This window comes from Rhipicephalus microplus, chromosome 3, assembly GCF_043290135.1.
Source record: "Rhipicephalus microplus isolate Deutch F79 chromosome 3, USDA_Rmic, whole genome shotgun sequence".
Classification (NCBI taxonomy): domain Eukaryota; kingdom Metazoa; phylum Arthropoda; class Arachnida; order Ixodida; family Ixodidae; genus Rhipicephalus; species Rhipicephalus microplus.
Window position 1 is genome coordinate 130,760,434 of NC_134702.1, and position 20,060 is coordinate 130,780,493.

A 20,060-nucleotide genomic window follows, 5' to 3' on the forward strand; every position below is an offset into this window, starting at 1 on the left:
TTCATGTTTGGATGTGTCACTTACCTATGTCGTCGGTTCGCGTCACGTAATACCCAGTTTGGTACATGTGAAGCTAGCGAAACAGCCGTGAGCGCACCATGAGTGTAGCATGCAGTCATCTTGTTACATTACAAGCATTTCATGTGTATCATGTTGGTAGCAGTATCATACCTTTTGTCATCAATTCCCATCTTGTAATACCAAATTTGGTATAAGTGAAGCTAGCGAAACGGCCGCGAGCGCATCATGAGCGTGGCATGTAGTCATGTTTTTACATGACACGCATGTCCTGATTTTTATGTTAGGGTTTGCCACTCGTGTTCGCCATACAATCATGGCATACCATACCAGTTTTGCAACATGCCATGTGGACGAAGCCACCGCAACAACGGCAGCACTATAAAATGTAAATCATAACATTCATGACATACATGTCACGCTTTTCATGTTATGACTAGCCAATTGTGTTCTTCATACAGTCCTGTTATGACATACCAAGTTTGGTATCGATATCACCATCAAAACGGCCGGAAGAGCTTAAAGTCATAGGCGGCTGGATAGATAGATAGATAGATAGATAGATAGATAGATAGATAGATAGATAGATAGATAGATAGATAGATAGATAGATAGATAGATAGATAGATAGATAGATAGATAGATAGATAGATAGATAGATACGCTCAACGTCGCTGAAGGTCGCCAAGAAATGCTTCGCATTCCATTGTGCAGCCCAATAAAAAAAATGGCTGATCTCACGTACATTGGGAATCAATGTTATGCGAAGCAGGAATGAGAAAGTATGATATGACACTTTAAAATCATCACAACGGTACGAGGTGGAGGTAAGTTGTGCCTTACACCACTTCCGTGTCGTGATTATCATGTTTGGACGTGTCGTTTACCATCGCCGTCTATTCACGTCATATGTGGAGCTAGCGAAATGGCCACGAGCACGCTATAAACGTGGTATGTTGTCTTGTTCTTACATGGCAGGCGTGCCATGATCATGATGTCTGCACCAGTCATATACCTTCGTCATCTATTGACGTTACGTAACATCGAATTTGGTATATGGGGATCTAGCGAAACGGCCGTGAGTGCATAATTAAAGGCCGAATATACTCCAACTTAATGTTGACGCGTGCGCACGCTGGGCGTAGCGACGCTACGTAAGCAAAAGGCTAGAACTCTATAGATGAGAGCACACATAATCTCGAACCCAGTGCCTTCGGCGGTATACCACCGCTCCCAGAGACGCCATAATTTGTTTGCAAAGACCTAGGCGCGCCTCGCTTACATGGAATGCAGTGGTTTTGGGAGTTTAAAATGCGAAAGTGCGCCTGTTCACGCGGTGCCTGCTTATAAAATGTCATCTGGGTACCACTTCGCTGTCATCTGATGCAACAAAAACCAGCGCAAGAGGAAGAGATTGCTGAGCACTGCCTGTGAAGTTTATAGCGCATCGCACGAATTGTTTCGGTGTAGTGTTTTGCGATTGCTCAGATTTTGGTCCACATAAAAAAACGCCGAGCTCCACTGTCTTAGGATATATATAATCGCAATCAGCAGAAAAAAGTACCAGCCCTGTGAAATGTACGAGTTAGTAAACTTATTGTGTTTATTCAAGCATGACTCCAGCTGTTTCACTATACAGCAGCGATTCGCGTGCAGTATGCCTGTAGTACGCGGCACAAAAACATTGCCGTACTATATTGCCGTAACTTTCGCATGCCGCATGCCAATAATAGGATATACGTATTATGGCTCACGCGTGGATGCACGCACCATGCAGGATTAGTACAACCTTAACGGCCTACTATCACGATGCGTGAATGGCACGTAAAGCATGACTTTCGACCCGGTCGAACTGCGACATGCCTTGACTGTCACTAGGTGAATCTATATGTGCTTTCGGCCGGCGTCACCGTAGCATTTTAAGATCTTGTTCTGACTGGCACATTTGCACCGCGCGTGTGTTCCGAGTGCCCGGCAGTACTGGCAATCGATACACATGCGGTGCATGAGCGTAAGTTGGAACCGAATTCTAGCACTACGTTGACGCCGGCTTACAGCACGAATTCCGATTTGTCACAGCCGAGGCACGCCTCAGTTCGACGGAGTCGAAAGCAACAATTTCCGCTATTCGCCTTTCTTTCAATCGCGATTCTATGTACCTCATGAAGCTGCTTCCGTAGTCTGCAATGCACGTGCTGCAGACATTCCGGACTGTCGATGAAGGTCTCCTCAAAGTTGCACACGACATCAGCATAAACCTTCAGCACAGAAACAGTGCGAAACATGCTTAGATATGGACTCGCGTTGTGACGTTTCGCGTTTGATTTGCAGAGCGTCTGCTCGCCTGGCAGTTGAGTGTTGCTTCCCCGCGCTTGCAACAGACGACGCCACGAGCTTTTAAATATGGCAGCAAGCACTGAGCTCAATGTGCTCTGGTGTATAGTCTGACGCTAGTCGCGATCGGCACGACCAGCACCCGTCAGCGCGGCCCGACGGCAAGCGGTGCGAAGTGCGATATGCTGCATTTCCCGCAGATGCGCTACCCTTACAACACTGCGTCTACCTCTTTTCGTGACGAAGGGACGTCGCACGCGGTGAAACGTGCATGCGTCAAAGCAATGCAGCGCAGCACGCGCCTGTGAGTATATGACGGAAGCGGCGCCTGGCGTGGCAACTCTGGCGCGCACGCGTGCCTGGTCACGCCCAAGTGTGTTGGCGCCTTGACTGTGGCATCTAGTCAGGCTCTCACATGATGTGCATCTTATTGCTATCATATTTGCACCAGTCACATACTCTCGTCATTCATTGACGCCAAGTAATACCAAATTTAACATATGTAAAGCTAGCAACACGGCCGCGAGTGCATTATGAGTATGGCATGTAGTTATGTTGTTACATGACACGCATGTCATGATTATCATAATTGAATACGTCATTTACCTAAGTGGTTCGTTCACGTCACGTAATACCGAATTTGTCAAATGTAAAGCTAGCGAAACGGCGAAGAGCGCATCATTAGCAATAGCCTGTGGTGATGTTACATAACATTCATATCGTGATTATCATGTTTGCACCAGTCACATACCTTCGTCATTCATTCACGTACCGTAATATCAAGTTTGGTATATGTGACGCTAGTGAAATGGCGGCGAGTGCATCATGAGCATTGCATGTTGTTATGCTGTTTCATGACAGGCATGTCATGATTTCCATGTTAGGGTCTGTCACTTGTGTTCACCACGCAATGATGTCATACTATACCAGTTTTGGAACGTGAACGAAACCACCTCAAGAGCAGCAAGACCATGAAATGTAAATCATCACATTCGTGACACTCATGTGAAGATTTTCATGTTATGATTAGTCAGATATGCTCGTCGTACAGTCATGATAAGTCATATCAAGTTTTTTATCGCTACCAATATTGAAACGGCCTGGAGAGCTAAAAGTCGTAGGTGGCTGGATAAATAGATACGCTCAAAATCGCCGAAGTTAACTAAGAAATGCTTCGTATTTAATAAGCTCTACTCTGAAAGATTCATTCTTTTAATTGCAGCAGTGGCTATAAGGTTAAGCGTCCGTCTCATATGTGACCATCACTGGGTAGAATTTTCAGTGGTTACTGGGTGTTGCTAAGAACAGGCGCCGCTTCTGTGGTTTGATTGTGAACTCGTTTGTTTATTAGAACTCATCCTGAAAGTGGCCTTGTATTTTCTGTAAAAAAAAGCTGGTGCAGTCCTTAACCCACCATAGCCTTGAAGAAAGAGTGGAGCACCCAGCGCTGCTGTGAAAGTAACCTAAATGCTGTCACCGGGTACCTACCAGCATAATAAGTGCAGGGGCCATCTCAACTGGCGCTCCGCGAAACGTAGTAAACACTCTCTTAGAATGGCATCCACCTTGGGGGAAATTTGCGGTGTGAAACCATGAAAGCGAAAATACGGTAATCCTTTTTACATAGTGTTTACCCAAATGCACTGTAGCATAACCGACACAAGAATGGCCCCCACCTCCACGAATGGTATTTTAAGGAAATTTGAATGCATTTATTGCGCCGAGAGTACAAGGGATAGTAATTTTAAAGACATAAATTAATGACTAGATCAACATTTGTACCGTAACCATTTATTTTCACATTCGTCATCCAGCGAACGGTGAGAGAACGGCGCGCCCTTCACTCTCTTTATATGTACGTACGAGCGAGCAGACGGGTAAGCGGGGCGTAGAGAGGAGAGAGAGCAAATGGCGAGAGAAATACCGGTGAAGCACTGTAGCTACCCTTCCCTACACTGCCTTCACACGCTCGCACCCGTGGCGGCCGCATTCTTTTTATATAGTAGTTCAATCCGTATACAAAAACGGCCGTTGGATGAGTCTTTCCCAGTGGAAAAGAGTGGTTATACAGTGGATCATCACGCGGCTACATCGCAAAGGTTACGGTGTCTGGAAGATTGTGTTGCGTGGTTTCAATAGGTGACCAGTAAAAGAGCGAGGGATTGTGGGATGCACCGTCTGCTACCAGCTTGCAGTTCGAGAAGAGTAGACGACGGCGAACCGCTTCGCCGCAAGCCTCAGATTATTCGGGATTTGCGCGTGCGGCCGTCCGTTTATCTTCGTCCTGATAAACCATGGTTGGCTGCTCCTACTCGAGCGTCAAAGGCAAACGCAGGTATAATTCCCATGGAACGAAGAAAAAAAAATGAGGTGGGCCGCAGCTGTGAAGAGAGCCACAGCGACAGGTAGCCTTTGAGTACAGAACGTTGAAGCCAGTGTGTGCGAAAGCCAATTCATCACACTTACGTGTCTATTCCACGCTGAAAAAGCTTACGCACGAATTTGCTACGAATATTATATTGAGAAATAAATTGTCGCTCAGGCGCGCCTAGCTAAAATATTATGAGAACACGGGGGCGAAATCTACCTGCCGTACGAGATGAGCGCCAGCCATTGCACCCATATACATGACCAAAAACGTGATAGCTTTACTCAAGAGTAAGTGTAAACGAAGCGATGGACGAGTCCAATTGCATGTATCTTGGTCAAACTGTGCGCCAGGACGGCACCCAAAGGAAGATGTTCGTTAAACAAGCACGGGGTTTTGATTATTCGGCGCCGTCTATGTCTTACTGTATTGTTTATGTGCAGCTGTGCCGTGCAGCTTGACCAAGATCAGCGTTCAAATAAGCATCTGGCTTCGACTGAGGAATGCATCTTATAGCGCGTCGAAGGCTAGAAAAAAATATATCTCAACGCGCTCAATAGGTGTTGCGCTTCATGCCAATCGACTGAGGAGTTCGGCCGTAGCAGTGATCCCGAAATGAACTCTTAGCACACTGCTACAGTCATCACCATCCCCTGATATCTTTAAAATTGTGAGTTTTTATGTGCAGTTCCGTATCATACAAGGAAAACTGTTTTGCGTGTCGACTGATCTGCTAGCCAAACTGACAGCACCCCCAAGCAGCATAAAAGCATTGCACATCATTTTAGTGCGACAAAAAAGTTTCCGGATCGTTCATAGCTTTCGCAGCTTGTCATCGTCGCAGTCACGGTTGGCAAAAAAACAACAACAGCTTCTAAAGCACTGACATTGCATGGCGAGGTCCTTTTTTCAACGGAGCAGTACAAAAATGCGCCCGCGCCGCTGCCGACCCGTGTGGTGCGTGGAACCGGAATCCGTCGTATCCCACAGTTTCCTGCGAATGCCCATTTAGCGGTCACCAATTTCCTGGTCGTAAGCATGTGGGAGGTAGGTGTCTCCCACATGCATGTACGAGGTGTCTCCTGACGGGAAGAGTACCAGAGTCTTGGAAGAACGCTTACATCATCTTAATACATAAGAAAGGAGATGACAGGGACATGAAGAATTACAGGCCGATCAGCTTGCTCTCTGTAGTATACAAGCTATTTACAAAGGTAATTGCTAACAGAGTAAAGAAAACATTAGAATTCAATCAACCAAAGGAACAAGCTGGATTTCGAATAGGCTACACAACAATTGACCACATTCATACTATCAATCAGGTAATAGAGAAATGCTCAGAGTATAACCAGCCACTATACATAGCCTTCATAGATTACGAGAAGGCGTTTGATTCAGTAGAAATATCAGCCGTCATGCAAACACTGCGGAATCAGGGCGTAGATGAAGTATATATAAACATTCTGGAAGAAATCTACAGGGGATCAACTGCTACCATAGTGCTTCATAAAGAAAGCAACAGAATACCAATCAAGAAGGGTGTAAGGCAGGGGGACACAACTTCCCCAATGCTATTTACCGCGTGCTTACAGGAGGTTTTCAGAAGCCTAGAATGGGAACAGTTAGGGATAAAAGTCAATGGAGAATACCTTAGTAACCTGTGCTTCGCCGATGACATTGCATTGCTGAGTAACTCGGGGGACGAATTGCAACTCATGATTACGGAGTAAGACAAGGAAAGCAGAAAGGTTGGTCTTAAAATTAATCTGCAGAAAACGAAAGTAATGTACAACAACCTCGTCAAGGAGCAGCGCTTTGAGATAGGTAATAGTGAACTTGAAGTTGTAAAAGACTATGTCTACTTAGGGCAGGTAATAACCGCAGAGCCGAACCACGAGATTGAAGTAACTAGAAGAATAAGAATGGGGTGGAGCACATTCGGCAAGCACTCTCAAAATATTACAGGTAGATTGCCACTATCCCTCAAGAGGAAGGCATACAACAGCTGTATCTTGCCGGTACTTAGCTACGGAGCAGAAACCTGGAGACTTACAAAGAGGGTTCAGCTTAAATTGAGGACGACGCAGGGAGCAATGGAAAGAAAAATGGTAGGTGTAACCTTAAGAGACAAGAAGAGAGCAGAGTGAATTAGAGGACAAACGGGGGTTAAGGATATCATAGTTGAAATAAAGAAGAATAAATGAACATGGGCCGGGCATGTAGCGCGTAGACAGGATAACCGCTGGTCCTTAAGGGTAACTGACTGGATTCCCAGAGAAGGGAAGCGGGTTAGGGGGAGACAGAAGGTAAGGTGGGCAGATGAGATTAAGAAGTTTGCGGGTATAAATTGGCAGCAGCAAGCACAGGACCGGGTTAACTGGCGGAACATGGGAGAGGCCTTTGTCCTGCAGTGGACGTAGTCAGGCTGATGATGATGATGATGAATTTCCTGGTCGAAGTTATCAGCGTTACATTCCTTGGTAAAGAGTGGCAGCCTAAAAAGACAACCAGCGTCAGCATGTCGTATCCCACTCTTCTACGAAACAGTGAAGTTGTACTCTTGCAGACGCTGAGCCGATCTTGCAATGCGTCCTGACAGATCGCGGAGGTGGACGAGCCAGCTCCGATAGTGATGATCAGTGACGATCATAAAACTGATGCCCGTACAGGTATGATCGAAACCGCTGAACACTGAAAATAACCGCGAGGCATTCTTGTTCATTTGCCGTGTAGTTGGACTCAGGTTTACTAAACGACCGAATTGCGTAGGCGGTGACTTGTTCTCTGTTACTCGCGCATTCAACCAGCACAGCACTAAGACCAACGCCGCACGCACCGGTGTAGATCTCCGTTGGCGCGGTAGGACTGAACTCTCGTAGTAGAGGCTGTGACGTCACAGGAACTTTAGCTGCCAAAAGGAAGCTGTACAGTCAGATGTCCACTAGATTGGGGTGTTTTTGTGCAGAAGGCTTGTCAGGGGATACGCGACATCATCCAATCGAGGAGTGAATCGCTGAAAATAGGAGCACAGCCTCAAGATGCTCTGGAGTTCTTTCACAGATTCGGGGTGGCTGAAATGCTTCAACAGCCTTAGTCTTTGCGGGGTCAATCCTGACGCCGTCTTTATTCAAGAGATGTCTCAGCTACAAGGCTTGGCGCTCTCAGAAATTACATTTCATAGAGTTGAGTACAACACAAGCCTTTTGTATGCAGCTTAGAAGAATGCCGAGACGCTCGCTGTGCTCTTGAAATGTGCGTCTAAAGAAAGCAACGTCATTGAGATAGCGCATACGTATCTCCCTATCTAAACCCCACTGAGTGGTGTACATAAATTGCCCGAAGGTTGCGGGCGCGTTGCACAAGCCTAGTGGCATAAGGTTAAATTCAAAAGGTTCATCGAGTATACGAACCCTGCGTTTTCTTCATCATCATTGTGCATCGGAATTCGCCAACAGCCGTACCACAAGTCCACAGAAGGAAAGCAGGAAACCGAATGAAGACAATCTAGAGCATCGTGTATGAGTGGAAGCCGGTATACATGTTTGTTTGTAATGCTATGAAGCCTGCGGTAATCAACACAAAGTTACCAATTGCCGTCCTTAGTTTTAACGAGAATAACAGTTGCAGCCCAAGGACTTTCAGATTCCTGAATGACTCCTTTTCGCAACATTTCTTCAACTTGCTTACTAATTACTTTACGTTCTGCAGGTTACACTTGTTCCGGCTTCTGTTGTATAAGGTGCGCTGATCCGGTGTTCATACGATGGTGCACTCGAGGCGCTGGAATCGCAGATACCATGTTGTCTTGAGAAAAGTCAAACACTGCTGAGTGCGGGGTTAAATTGGCTAGTAACGTGTGCCAATCACTTGTGATGAGGGACTTGCTGACCATCTGTGGAAGCTTCGATTCCGAAGGGCTCGATTGGAAGAATTCGTCCGCAGTGGCTTGAAGTACAAACACTAAATCTGGCATTTCCTCGCTAATGAGTGCGAGCTTCATACCAGAAGGTAAAGGTATATGGGCTAAGTCACGTAATTCATCGTCCATAATTCGGATCGTCCTTTAACTACACCAAGCAATGTAGCACCAAAGAGTTCTTGTTTATGCAAGCTGAGTGTACAGGTTTCATAGGATCTGCACCAGAGCAAATTATCAAAAGGCACACGCTAGACTGCGCAGAAATCAATACATCTTGGGCAACACACAAGGCACTTTCTTGACGCCGTAAATTCTCCGCAAGGGCGGTCATAAGCTTTTGGTGTATCGAAAGCTCCCCACTTCGACAGTAATTTTCAGCGCCACACACCCGTAAGAAATCTAGGCCTAAAATAACGTCGTACGTAGATAGAGGAATCACGGTGAATTCAGTGGCAAATATTTTTGCGCACAAACAAACATCTGCGGTACGAACGCCGACCGGGCAGTATCTGGCAGCACTAACACTAGGAAATGACGATCATTTGTTTCTTAAAAACATAACTCCTTTGTCTCTGAAGAATTCTTAAACTAAGGGTCATCAGTGATATTGTTTCACCAGTATATACGAGAGCCATAGCAGAGAGATCGTCAACACGCACACATGAACTTTGCTTTTCAGCATAAAAGCTGACGGGGTTATATCGGTTGAGAGGGCACAGTATCCAGCGACCTCACCCCCGTCGGCCGCACTTCCAAGCTTTCTGGTGGTGGTGACGGGAAGCGACGCTGCGCAAACGGTGACCGCGGAGCATGTACAGCAGGCGGTGGCGTTAAGCTGTGGTCGGAGGCGAAGCTGTGGTCGGAGTTCCGGAAGTTTTCTTGGCAAGAATGAAGACTAGAAGTTGGGCGTGTTGGCCACGGAGTCGAAAAGGGTGGATTGCTAGAATTGTAGAAGCCCCGTGATGGTGCTCCTCGGAATCGCTTGGAACGGTCACAAAATCTTGAGATGTGGCCTGGGACGCCGCAACATAGCACACACGAGATGACCTAAATGCGTGGTGCTGCTTGAACCCCTCATTCCCGTTAGTAGGCATGCGGTATCTGCCCGGATCATTGCAATGCTTGTATTCCAATGTGGTCGAGTGAGTAGTATAGAACCGCAGCGGGGCATTGGTATTTCATCGCTGCTGCTCGTTGGAGAAGGGAGGTCAGTTCGCTGGCTCGGACCGAAGACAGCTAGGTAATTGTCCATGTTCGCCGCACTGATAGATGATGGGCACGCAGGCATGAGATAATCAAGGCTGGTTGCATCAGTAGTAGTTATCACTGCGGCAATGGCGTATTTCACGGCATCGGAGAAGCTATTCCCGCACACTGTGTTATATTATTGATGACAGGTTAGATGGGGGTTAGTACGCTAGCTATTATCGAAATGATAGCGAAGCGGCCAATTCGCGGCGTTATACGATGCCTAATCTGTGCTTCATAGGTACAGCAGTGCTTCATGGCGTCGGTCACAGGTTCTCTTTGGTGATCAAAACTATTACACATCCTCTGCTATGCTTTCAAGAGCATGGCCAACTTTTGTCTTCTTCAGACATACAAGGGGTAACAAGTTTACAGAGATATAGAATCTCCTCATTGTAAGTGGTCAAAGTCTCTGGAGGCAGCTGAGGCCTTTGAGAGCTGTCATGTTCAGCCCACTTCATTTTTGTTGTGGTGTCTCCGAAGCGCTTCTTCAATATGTCTACGAAAGTTTTCCTCATTGTGGGCGTATCCTCGTAGTTGTCGTACCACAAGAAAGGCAGTGTTGGTGAGGAAGAGCACCCCATACGATAGCTGATCGGCGGAGTCCCGGCCGTTTCGTTTGCAAATCCGCTAGTACTGCTTCAACTTTTCGTCCACGTCCTTCTCCTCCGTCCCACCAAATCTCGGTGGCTCCTTTTAAGGATGCGGTGAAGCCACCATTATTAGGACATCGGGTTCCAGTGGCATCTCTCCTATTGAGGTTGATGGTAGACCCGTAAGGTGACGACTAAGATGAGCTGAATGGATGGAACTTCCGTTGTTAGAGACTCAGGGTAACCAACACCATGACTAATCTGTTAGGTTGCTTGTAAACGAAGTTGAACAAAGGTTTATTTACAGAAGACGGACGGAAAGTGCATGGCGGAACTGCGCGTCGCTCTTCTCTTCATCCTTTTATCGTTGTCGCTGCTGTTGGTTAAATCTATTGAGCTCGTAGTAACAATATACCCATATATACATAATTGTAGATGCTGAAAAATAACTTCGGTAGTTATAAAAATAGGTGCTCTATCTTCCAACAACTGTACACACATACACACACATATATATATATATATATATATATATATATATATATATATATAAAGGAGATTTATTGAGCAGACAGGTTGATGCTTAGAAGGCTTGGAAGGCGATGCACCAGCCGCTATTTCCGAGCTCGAGCCGCTGCTGCACGCTCGATGCTGCTGTCTCTGCGCCGGAGTACTTCCTCTTCTTTACAATGGCCCCGCGGAGAAAAAAAAGGAGCCATACTGGCGACTTAGTCCTGTGCAGGTGGCGTTGATCCGTGGTACTGCTTGAGCCTCTGGACGTGTACAACCTCGCGGTTGTGACGTCGCAAGTCTGACGATGGCGTAAAAGGCTTAATGGGGCAATTTAATGGCGATGTTTGTTCGAGAATACGATATGGCCTATCGTACTTTGGCAGAAGTTTGGAAGAGAACCCAGGTGTATGACGCGGCACTGGCAGCCACACAAGAGCACCCGGAAGAAAAACCGGGAGTTGAGGTCTGGCCATCATAAATTGCTTTTTGCCTGTTTTGGTCATCGCAGGTAAAGCGACGAGCTACATGGCGACATTCTGCGTGTCTGGCGGCGTCCAAGATCGGTAGCACTCGGACGCCTCCGGTCGATAGAGCAGAATAGTTTCAATAGTGTGGGAGGGGTGACGGCCGTAGAGGAGGTAAAAAAGGGAGAAGCCTGTTGTCGCTTGCGTTGCCCTATTATAGGAGTATGTAATGAATGGGAGAACTAAGTCCCAGTTAGAGTGATCAGACGTCACATACACAGATAGCATGTCACCGAGAGAACGATTACAGCGCTCGGTAGCCCCATTCGTTTGAGGGTGGTAAGTGCTACATGTGCGATGTAGAATAGCACACTCAGCGAGCAATTTTTCAATGACTTCGGACAAGAAGGCGTGGCCACGGTCACTGATGAGTTCTTGAGGGCCTCCATGGCGCAACACAAAATGACGCAGTAGGAAAGTGGCAACCTCCTGTGCTGTAGCCGTTTGAAGAGCAGCGGTCTCAGCAAAGCCTGTTAGGTGTTCGATAGCAACTATTATCCACCTGTTGCCAGTCGGGGTCAATAGAAGTGACCCATAAATATCTATTCCGACCCGTTTCAAGGGTCGGGAAAGGCATGGTAAAAGCTGAAGTTCACCAGCGGAGACGTGTTGTGGAGATTTTCGGCGCTGACATTCGGCACAAGAGCGGACGAAATTTCGGACGAAGGTATACATACCACGCCAGTAGTAATGATGTCGAAGCCTTTCGTAGGTCTTGAAGACTCCTGCGTCGCCACATTGTGAGTCAGCGTGGAAAGAGGAACAAATCTGCGACCTCAGGGTTCGTGGAACGACGAGCAGCCACTTGAGTCTCTCTGGTGTGTAGTTGCGTCGATAGAGAAGCGTGTCACGTATCGAAAAGTGTGGAACTTGGCGTCGGGGCGTTCGCGTCTTTGGGAGTTCAGAAGTGTCGGAGAGATGATTGAAAAGAGACGCAGTCCACGGGTCATTGCGTTGTTCGATAGCAATGGTGTCAAAGTCAAGAGATAACAATGTGGAATCGCAAGCGGAGTCAGCTATGGCATTCTGGGACAGGGGGAACGGGAAAGGGCGTCAGCGTGAGCATGCTTCCGTCTTGACCGATAAACCACGCGTATGTCACAATCTTGAATTTTCAACGCACAGCGAGAGAGGCGGCCAGATGTGTCTTTCAATGTCGAAAGCCAGCACAGCGCGTGGTGGTCGGTCCCGACGTCAAAAGAACGACCATATAGATATGGACGAAACTTTCCAAGGGCCCACACAATGACCAAGCACTCCTTTTCTGTGACGCTCTAGTTGCTCTCAGCCTTGGTAAGTGTGCGACTAGCGTATGCGACGACGTATTCCTGATGCTCCAGTTTACGCTGTGCGAGCGCAGCACGCAGGCCTACACCACTGGCGTCGGTGTGGATTTTAGTCGGAGCTTCAGGATCAAAATGGCGTAGAATGGGTGGCGTCGTGAGAAGCCGTCGCAAGATGGTGAAAGTCTCTTTGCAGGTAGGGAAACACGATAAGAGGTCTGTACAGTTGCTGAGAATTTGCGTGAGAGGTGATATAATAGACGCGAAGTTTTGGACGAATGGCCGGAAATACGAACACAATTCGATGAAACATCGAAGTTCTTTGATGGTGGCAGGTGTAGGAAACGCCGTAACAGCTCGCAATTTATTGGGATTCGGGAGGATGCCTTCCTTGGAAACACCGTGGCCCAAAATGTTCAGTTGACGCATGGCAAATCGACATTTTTTCAGCTTTAATTGCAAACCGGCGTTAGTCAAGCAAGTAAAGACGTGCTGAAGGCGACGTAAGTGGGCGTCAAAGTTAGGGGCGAAGACCACGATATCATTAAGGTAACACAAGCATATCTTCCATTTTAGTCCACGCAGGATGTTGTCCATCATTCGTTCGAAGGTTGCAGGTGCATTGAAAAGTCCGAAGGGCATGACGGTGAATTCATATAAGCCGTCTGTCGTGACAAAAGCGGTTTTGCGGCGATCGGCCTCCGCCATAGGCACCTGCCAGTAGCCTGACCGCAAGTCTTACGAGGAAAATAACTTGGCACCCTGTAAACTGTCCAAAGAACCATCAATGCGCGGTAGTGGATAGACATCCTTCAGCGTGATCTTGATCAATCGCTGGAAATCGACACAGAAACGAATAGAACCGTCTTTCGTTTTGACGAGGACCACCGGAGACGCCCATGGGCCCTGTGAAGGTCGAATCACGCCTCTTCGAAGCATGTCATATACTTGGTCAGCAATGACGCGGCGTTCTGTAGTGGACACGTGATATGGTCGTTGTCGCAGTGGTGAGTGGGACCCAGTGTCGATGTGGTGTTGTACTGCTAAGGCACGGCCGAGAAATGTTTGTTCAACGTCGAAAGAATGGCGGTAGCACACAAGAATAGTGAGGAGTTGTGAAAGCTGCGAAGATGTCAAATCTGCAACAATGAATGGTTGAAATATGTTCGCCGACGTTTAATCAGCCGCTGAGATGAGAGCCAGTTCACTGACGGAGGTAGAAGGCACCTCATCGGGGACGGATATAATTCTCGTAGAACTGATTGTCTCGACGTGGCCAAGGCACTCGTGACAAAATAGGAATAAAAACGTCGACTCATGATTATAAATTGGCATTGTGTTTGAGCCTTCTATAAGGTCGAGAGCAGCAAAAAGCAGGTGGAGGGCTCTTCGGGCGACGAACATTGAAGATGGAAGAAGACCGTGCCGTCGGGTATGGTGTTGGATGAAACTGGCACGAACGCAAAAGAGCATGGAGGGATGTAGGTGTCATCGTTAACGACAAGTTTAGCGGCAGACTCGGTGTCTACGAACGCTTGGTCATCCAGTGAGCAAAATTCAACCTCAGCCCTAGAACAGTCGATTACGGCGTTATTACGCGACAAAAAGTCCCATCCCAAGATAATAGTATGGGAGCACGATGAAAGAACCATGAACGCTATCGTATAGAGAACATCCTGAATTTTCACGTGGGCGGTACATAGTGCGGTCGGTTGAACAGGTTGAGCACTGGCTGTGCGAAGCAATTATCCGGAGAAAAGCGTCGTAACCTTACGAATTGAGCGGCAAAATCCAGCATCCATAAGAGAAACAGCTGCACCGGTATCTACAAGAGCGACAGTAGGGATATTTTTGACAAACACATCAATAACATTGTTAGGTGACAAATGAGGACTTGGGCAAACCAAAACTTACGCAGTTCTTGCCTCAAAAACTGCGTCATCTAGTTTTTCTCGTTAGGCGCGGGCCGTTGACGCATAGGAGAAGGCGAGTGGCAGCGTGGAGAGGGCGAGCGAAGACGTCCAGATCGAGGGCGGTGGTCGTCCTGGTAGCGGGCTGGCATTGGAATGAAAAAACCGCATTGCGCGTTAGAGTCAAGCGGGATGAAAGGCTCACGGCGGTTTACATTTGTGATATGCGTCCGGTGGCGGCAATACCTTGCGAAGTGTCCGGGGTATCGACAAGCGTAACATATCGGGTGATTGTCGAGGGTGCGTCACGAGTTGGCGGTGTTAGTGCTGGTCCAGTGAACTGGAGCTGGGGGATAGCTCGCGCGAGGCTGGAACGGAGGCGCAGGTGCCTTGCGAGTTGGCATGGCTGCAGCCACGGCGTAGGTGAGAGAAGCAGCCACAAGATTATGCCCGCGAGCAGCTGGTAAGGCCTCGGTGACCTCTCCTTGAATGATGCCAAGAAGAGACGACGGTAAAGTGGCGGTAGGTTCTGGTGTGAAGGGCACCAAGGAAAGCGTTCGTGCGACTTCTTCGCGGACAAATGCTTTTATTTCGGCTATTAGTGACGCTTGGTCATGACCATTTATCACACTAGACAGTGATGCCTAATCGTGCGCTGGAGGACGTCTTGTGAGAGCTCGCGGCTTCAGCAATTCATCGTAGCTTTGGCAGAGGCAAATTATGTCGTTAACAGTGGTCGGAATTTTCGCCAAGAGCATTTAAAAAGCGTCGTCGTCAATCCCTTTGAGGATGTGCTTACATTTTTCAGCTTTTGTCATTGCGGCGTTCACGCGTCTGCACACATCGACGACCTCTTCTATGTAACTAGTGAAGGTTTAACCCGTTTCTTGCGTAAACTTTGCTCGGCACGAAGTTTTCGAACGGCAGGTCGATCGAAGACTGCTACAATCGACGTTTTCAACTGCGGCCACGTTCGGACGTCTGCTTCGTGGTTTCTAAGCCAAAGGCTGCCTACACCCGCGATATAGAACGACGCGCGTGTCAACTTGTCCGCGTTCGTCCATCTGTTTAAAGCGCTCACCCGTTTGAAAGTCGAGAACCAATGTTCAATGTCGTTGTCATCTGTTCCACTGAAGATTGGAGGCTCCCGCTGAGGAACACTTCGTGGATAGGTTGCCGGAAGAGATGGAAGCGTGTGCTGATAAGCGTCCGGCATAGCAGAAGGTAGCCGTCGAGAACGAAGTTCCAGGATGGTAGCGGAAGGTATAAGGGACGGTACCCAGCACCTCTACCAATTATAAAGGAGATTTATTGAGCAGAAAGGTTGATGCATGGAAGGCTTGGAAGGCGATGCACCAGCCGCAATTTCCGAGCTCGAGCCCCTGCTGCACGCTCGATGCCGCTGCCTCTGCGCCGGAGTACTTCCTCTTCTTTACAGTATATATATGTATATATATATGAAGTCACAGATAATGTATAGCAAGAAAACAATGCCGAAGCAGCAGACCAGCTAATAATGCGTGTGAACCATCTCTCTGCAGCACGCTGCGCTAACTTTGGCGAAGACGCAAAAAAGATTTTACAACTACAAAAAGATCTAATTTCAAAGAACGTTCTGCTCTAACTTGAAATGAAAAAAAAAATTGCTTGCAGTGTCTGACAAACAAATGGGGTATAAAAACGACAGGCAAAGTGCTGGCTAAAACAGCAAAACAGAAGTAAAAGACGCCAGTGAAAGTGTCATTGCCATAACAGCTCCGGGAAGCGTCCTCGATTTATTGAAAAGTTCCTCGTATGATTCATAGCCGCATCTTTTGGACAAAATTGGGGCACATCGCTTGTCTGCGTAATCCGTGTACGACGTTGTGAAATTCGTGTACAACAAAAACACTGAAGAATGCTACAGGAAAAAAAAAAAACAACTGTTGAGGAGGAAAAGGGAGACGATTGTCTTAAGCTAACATACGTAGCAGCAGAGAACTTCACCAAGAAGATAGGTCTGAGCTAGGTGCTATATTTAAATGCAAAACTACTGATGTCATGCATCCGTGCACATTATGTGGCGTAATCACGCTCGCAGTAAAATACTGATTATGGCTTATTACAAAGTTGAAATGTTGACTCTATTGCACGAACAAGGTTTAAAGTTATACAATTTACAGAAAAAAGCTACGGGTCATCTCTCCGGAGGTAACCCTGACGGGATATGAAGCAGCAGCGGTGTGCACGGCGTTGACCTGGTTGAAACGAGCGTCGACGCGAGTGCTGGAAGAGCGGTTTGAATTGAAACTTGGCGTAGTGTTCACTCGAATAAATGTTTTTTTGCAGCGCAAGGAAACGGGAGGCGGGATGCTTTGAAAACATTTGTGATCGGCTACCTTGGCTCGCGACTCGTCAGTGTTACCCGCGCGCTGTCTGTCGAACGTGATCGGTGTTTTTGACTCGCACCTCGTTGGTAGGACAGGTCTTCCACTGCTGACGCTTGCACTCGCTTTTCTTGGCTTACGCCTCGTCGGTGTTGCTGATGTCACTATTCGTGATTGCGATTGGCTTAGCTAACCCTCGCAACACCGGCGAATACCGGGAAAGGTACGCGCTCACTTGAGGAAATGACCCCGCGACGGCGTCGCGCCCGACGGCTTGGTCACACGGCAAGCAGCGGCGCCCCGTCCGCATTGTCGGCGCCTCGATATTCCCGAGGCGTGCATAGCAAGCACACCCGATGACTGGTGTAGAGAAGTGGTGCGGCTCAAAATATGCCGACGTGAGGAGTGGGCTCGAGCGTTGCTAGCGCTGGAGCGGGTGAAGCGAGGGGGAGCGCACACGTGGTGATCACTTGGTAGGCGAGGGAGAGACGTCACCGCGCACTGGTAGGAGGGCGCGAGCTACTTGGCACCACTCCAACGCCTGCGGCGAGGGGATTGGTGCGGACGGAGGGACAGCGTTACATTGGCTGTACTCGGGGACAATTTTTGTAGCGACAAAAGGAAAGCTACGGAACCAAAGTGGGCGTGTGCCACCACTGAGAAATATAAACCCTTGATTGCGGCTCTGTTTTCGGCGTGAAGATAGTAAAAAACAAAAGCACTTCATTTTCTGCGACATGCCGTTTAGAAAGAGATGCTGCACGAACCACGGAGATATTGATATTTGTTTTGTTAAATGTTGTGTAATTTTGCGTTTTCGCATGTCTGAAAACGTCGCACGTTTTAAGTGCACCTCACAGCTAAAATGGCGTCTTCGTCTTTAGGTGATTGCTCGTTGCCCTCCAGCTCTTCAGACAATTCGCCGAAGGAGCTTGGGTCGAATTTCACTCACAAATCGCTGTGTAAGCGGCCGTAGAAAATTCTGTGCTGCAGTATTATTCGAACACGGCAGTCATTCAGAAAGTGAGTCTAGCCGGACTACTTGGCGGAGGAGTACATGTGCAGTAGCTCCACCCTCGTAGCCTTCCCTTCATTACCCCTGAAAGTTGTCCCCAGGTGTAGTCAAAGGGCTGCTTCGAATCTAATAATCACGAAGTAACCGTATTTATTTGAAATTTCAAAAATGTTTCAGAAAGCTGAGGCCTACATCGGCGTTACAAAGGAAGGGACACCACCATAAATACGAGTGAACGAATGTGCCCCCCTTTTTCCGTCTCTTTCTCGGCACTGAGTTTTTGTATCTGGCGAGGCAAGAAACTTGCCAGAACTCAACTGTAGAAGACGCAAATATCGACAGGTTTAACAAGCTCGCAGCCGACGAAGTGCAGCAAAAGATGACGTAAACTTGCGAATCTCTATAACAAGATTATACTTTTACTGGGCGAACTCTAGGTGCTTTTCTCAGATATTAGCGCCATGGACGCTTTGGTATGCGGAGTGGTAAGAACTCCACGGATCCGAATCAGTAGGCCGCCACGTAACGAGCTTTCTCAGGTATCATTGTGTAGGACCTGCAACGCTTGCTTTTTTTAAAGACGATCGTCTTTCTTGGGGACCTTCGACGGAAAAATTTTGGCTGGTCTGGCTGTACATTTGTCTGTTTGTCTGCTCTTAACAACACTTCAAACGGCCGACCCCATCCGCAGCGCCCACCAATATTGATCAAGGTGCAGCGTTCATACTTGTGCAATTTTCAATCAAAAGCAATCATTGCGCATATCTGACGTACCGTAGAAACACGTCGATGTTTTGCGTGTGTGCCTTTATACTAGAGAAGGCACACACAAGTGATTCTGAGCCCCGTAGCGCCGCGCTGACAGTGCGACGCGGTGCTCAAAAAGGCAAGTGTTACCAACGCTTTGCTGAAACGACACGGTGGTGGCACCTGCCCGTCACTTTCCGTTCAACACCTCAGCGCCTCCGAGAATGGCACGCAATTTTCTTCGCAGACTCACAGGCCTTCCCTCGTTTTCGGAGATAACTGCCACATGGCACTCGTGACTAACGTGTCTTGACGTGCTCGTTTGCCTCCACTGCACGCTCGAGGCACTCTAACGCAGCACCTTCCGAATACCATTCACCAATTTTCGTGCGCAGAACATCAAATAATTGTTTTGCTCACTCTTTCCAGACGCAAGACTATCGTCTTTCGATGGCATTTGCAATGTACTATGCACATCTGGGGCCAATTTTTTCATTCAAAACACATAGTGTCTCTCAAAAACGAATCCCCTTCACTGCGTCTGGAAGGACTGGACTGGTCTTTTATTTTATGTGAGGATTATGCGAAGTACCAGCGTTGCTTTCATGCACACAGGAGAATTGGACAGACGAATAAAGAAACGGCTGCTAGGATTACCAAATTGCAAACTGCTGGTCCTCTTTATTGCTGTTCTTTTGTCATCCACCAGAAGGCCTGACAGTCTTTGGACATTCCGTATCACATGAGTTCTATCTGCCTCTAGCTCTCGGCTTGTAGTGCGATAAAAACTATTAAAAAAATCAAAGGGGCGTCATCTCGCTGCAATGAATATATTTGGTGCATGTCTCCTACACATACTTATAAGTTGATGACGCCAAGTTCACGTAAAGTGCGCAGTGCATGTACTTACCCACTTTGAAAAATTCGCTAAGAATCGCCAGATTCATGACCCTTTTGACGTGCTCGAAGCAAGCTTCATCAGCCTTCTTTTTGTAGAGGAACAAGTATTGATCAGTGAACTCGACGAGCTGCCTATAGATGCTCCAGCCGACCAGGTATCGCAGACCAGCTTTCGTAACGTATTCGTGATCGAAGAGTTCCTTGATTATTCTAGTACTGCGTTGGAAGTTCCATATTGGGTGTGAACCCGTATAGATACCTTCGGTGTACTTCGAAAAAAAATTGGCCCATTGATCTGGTAGGAGAAGAATGAAAATATTAA

At 47.6% G+C, this 20,060-nt stretch overlaps 1 protein-coding gene across 1 annotated transcript in view; it reads right to left on the reverse strand.

The window, feature by feature from the left end:
• Positions 1–20,060, reverse strand: part of LOC142803357 (neprilysin-1-like) — a 111,653-nt gene that overhangs the window by 14,642 nt on the left and 76,951 nt on the right. Inside the window, exon 8 of the mRNA XM_075888471.1 lies at positions 19,749–20,033. Coding sequence (XP_075744586.1) covers positions 19,749–20,033 — 285 coding nt within the window. The remainder of the gene's footprint in view (positions 1–19,748; positions 20,034–20,060) is intronic.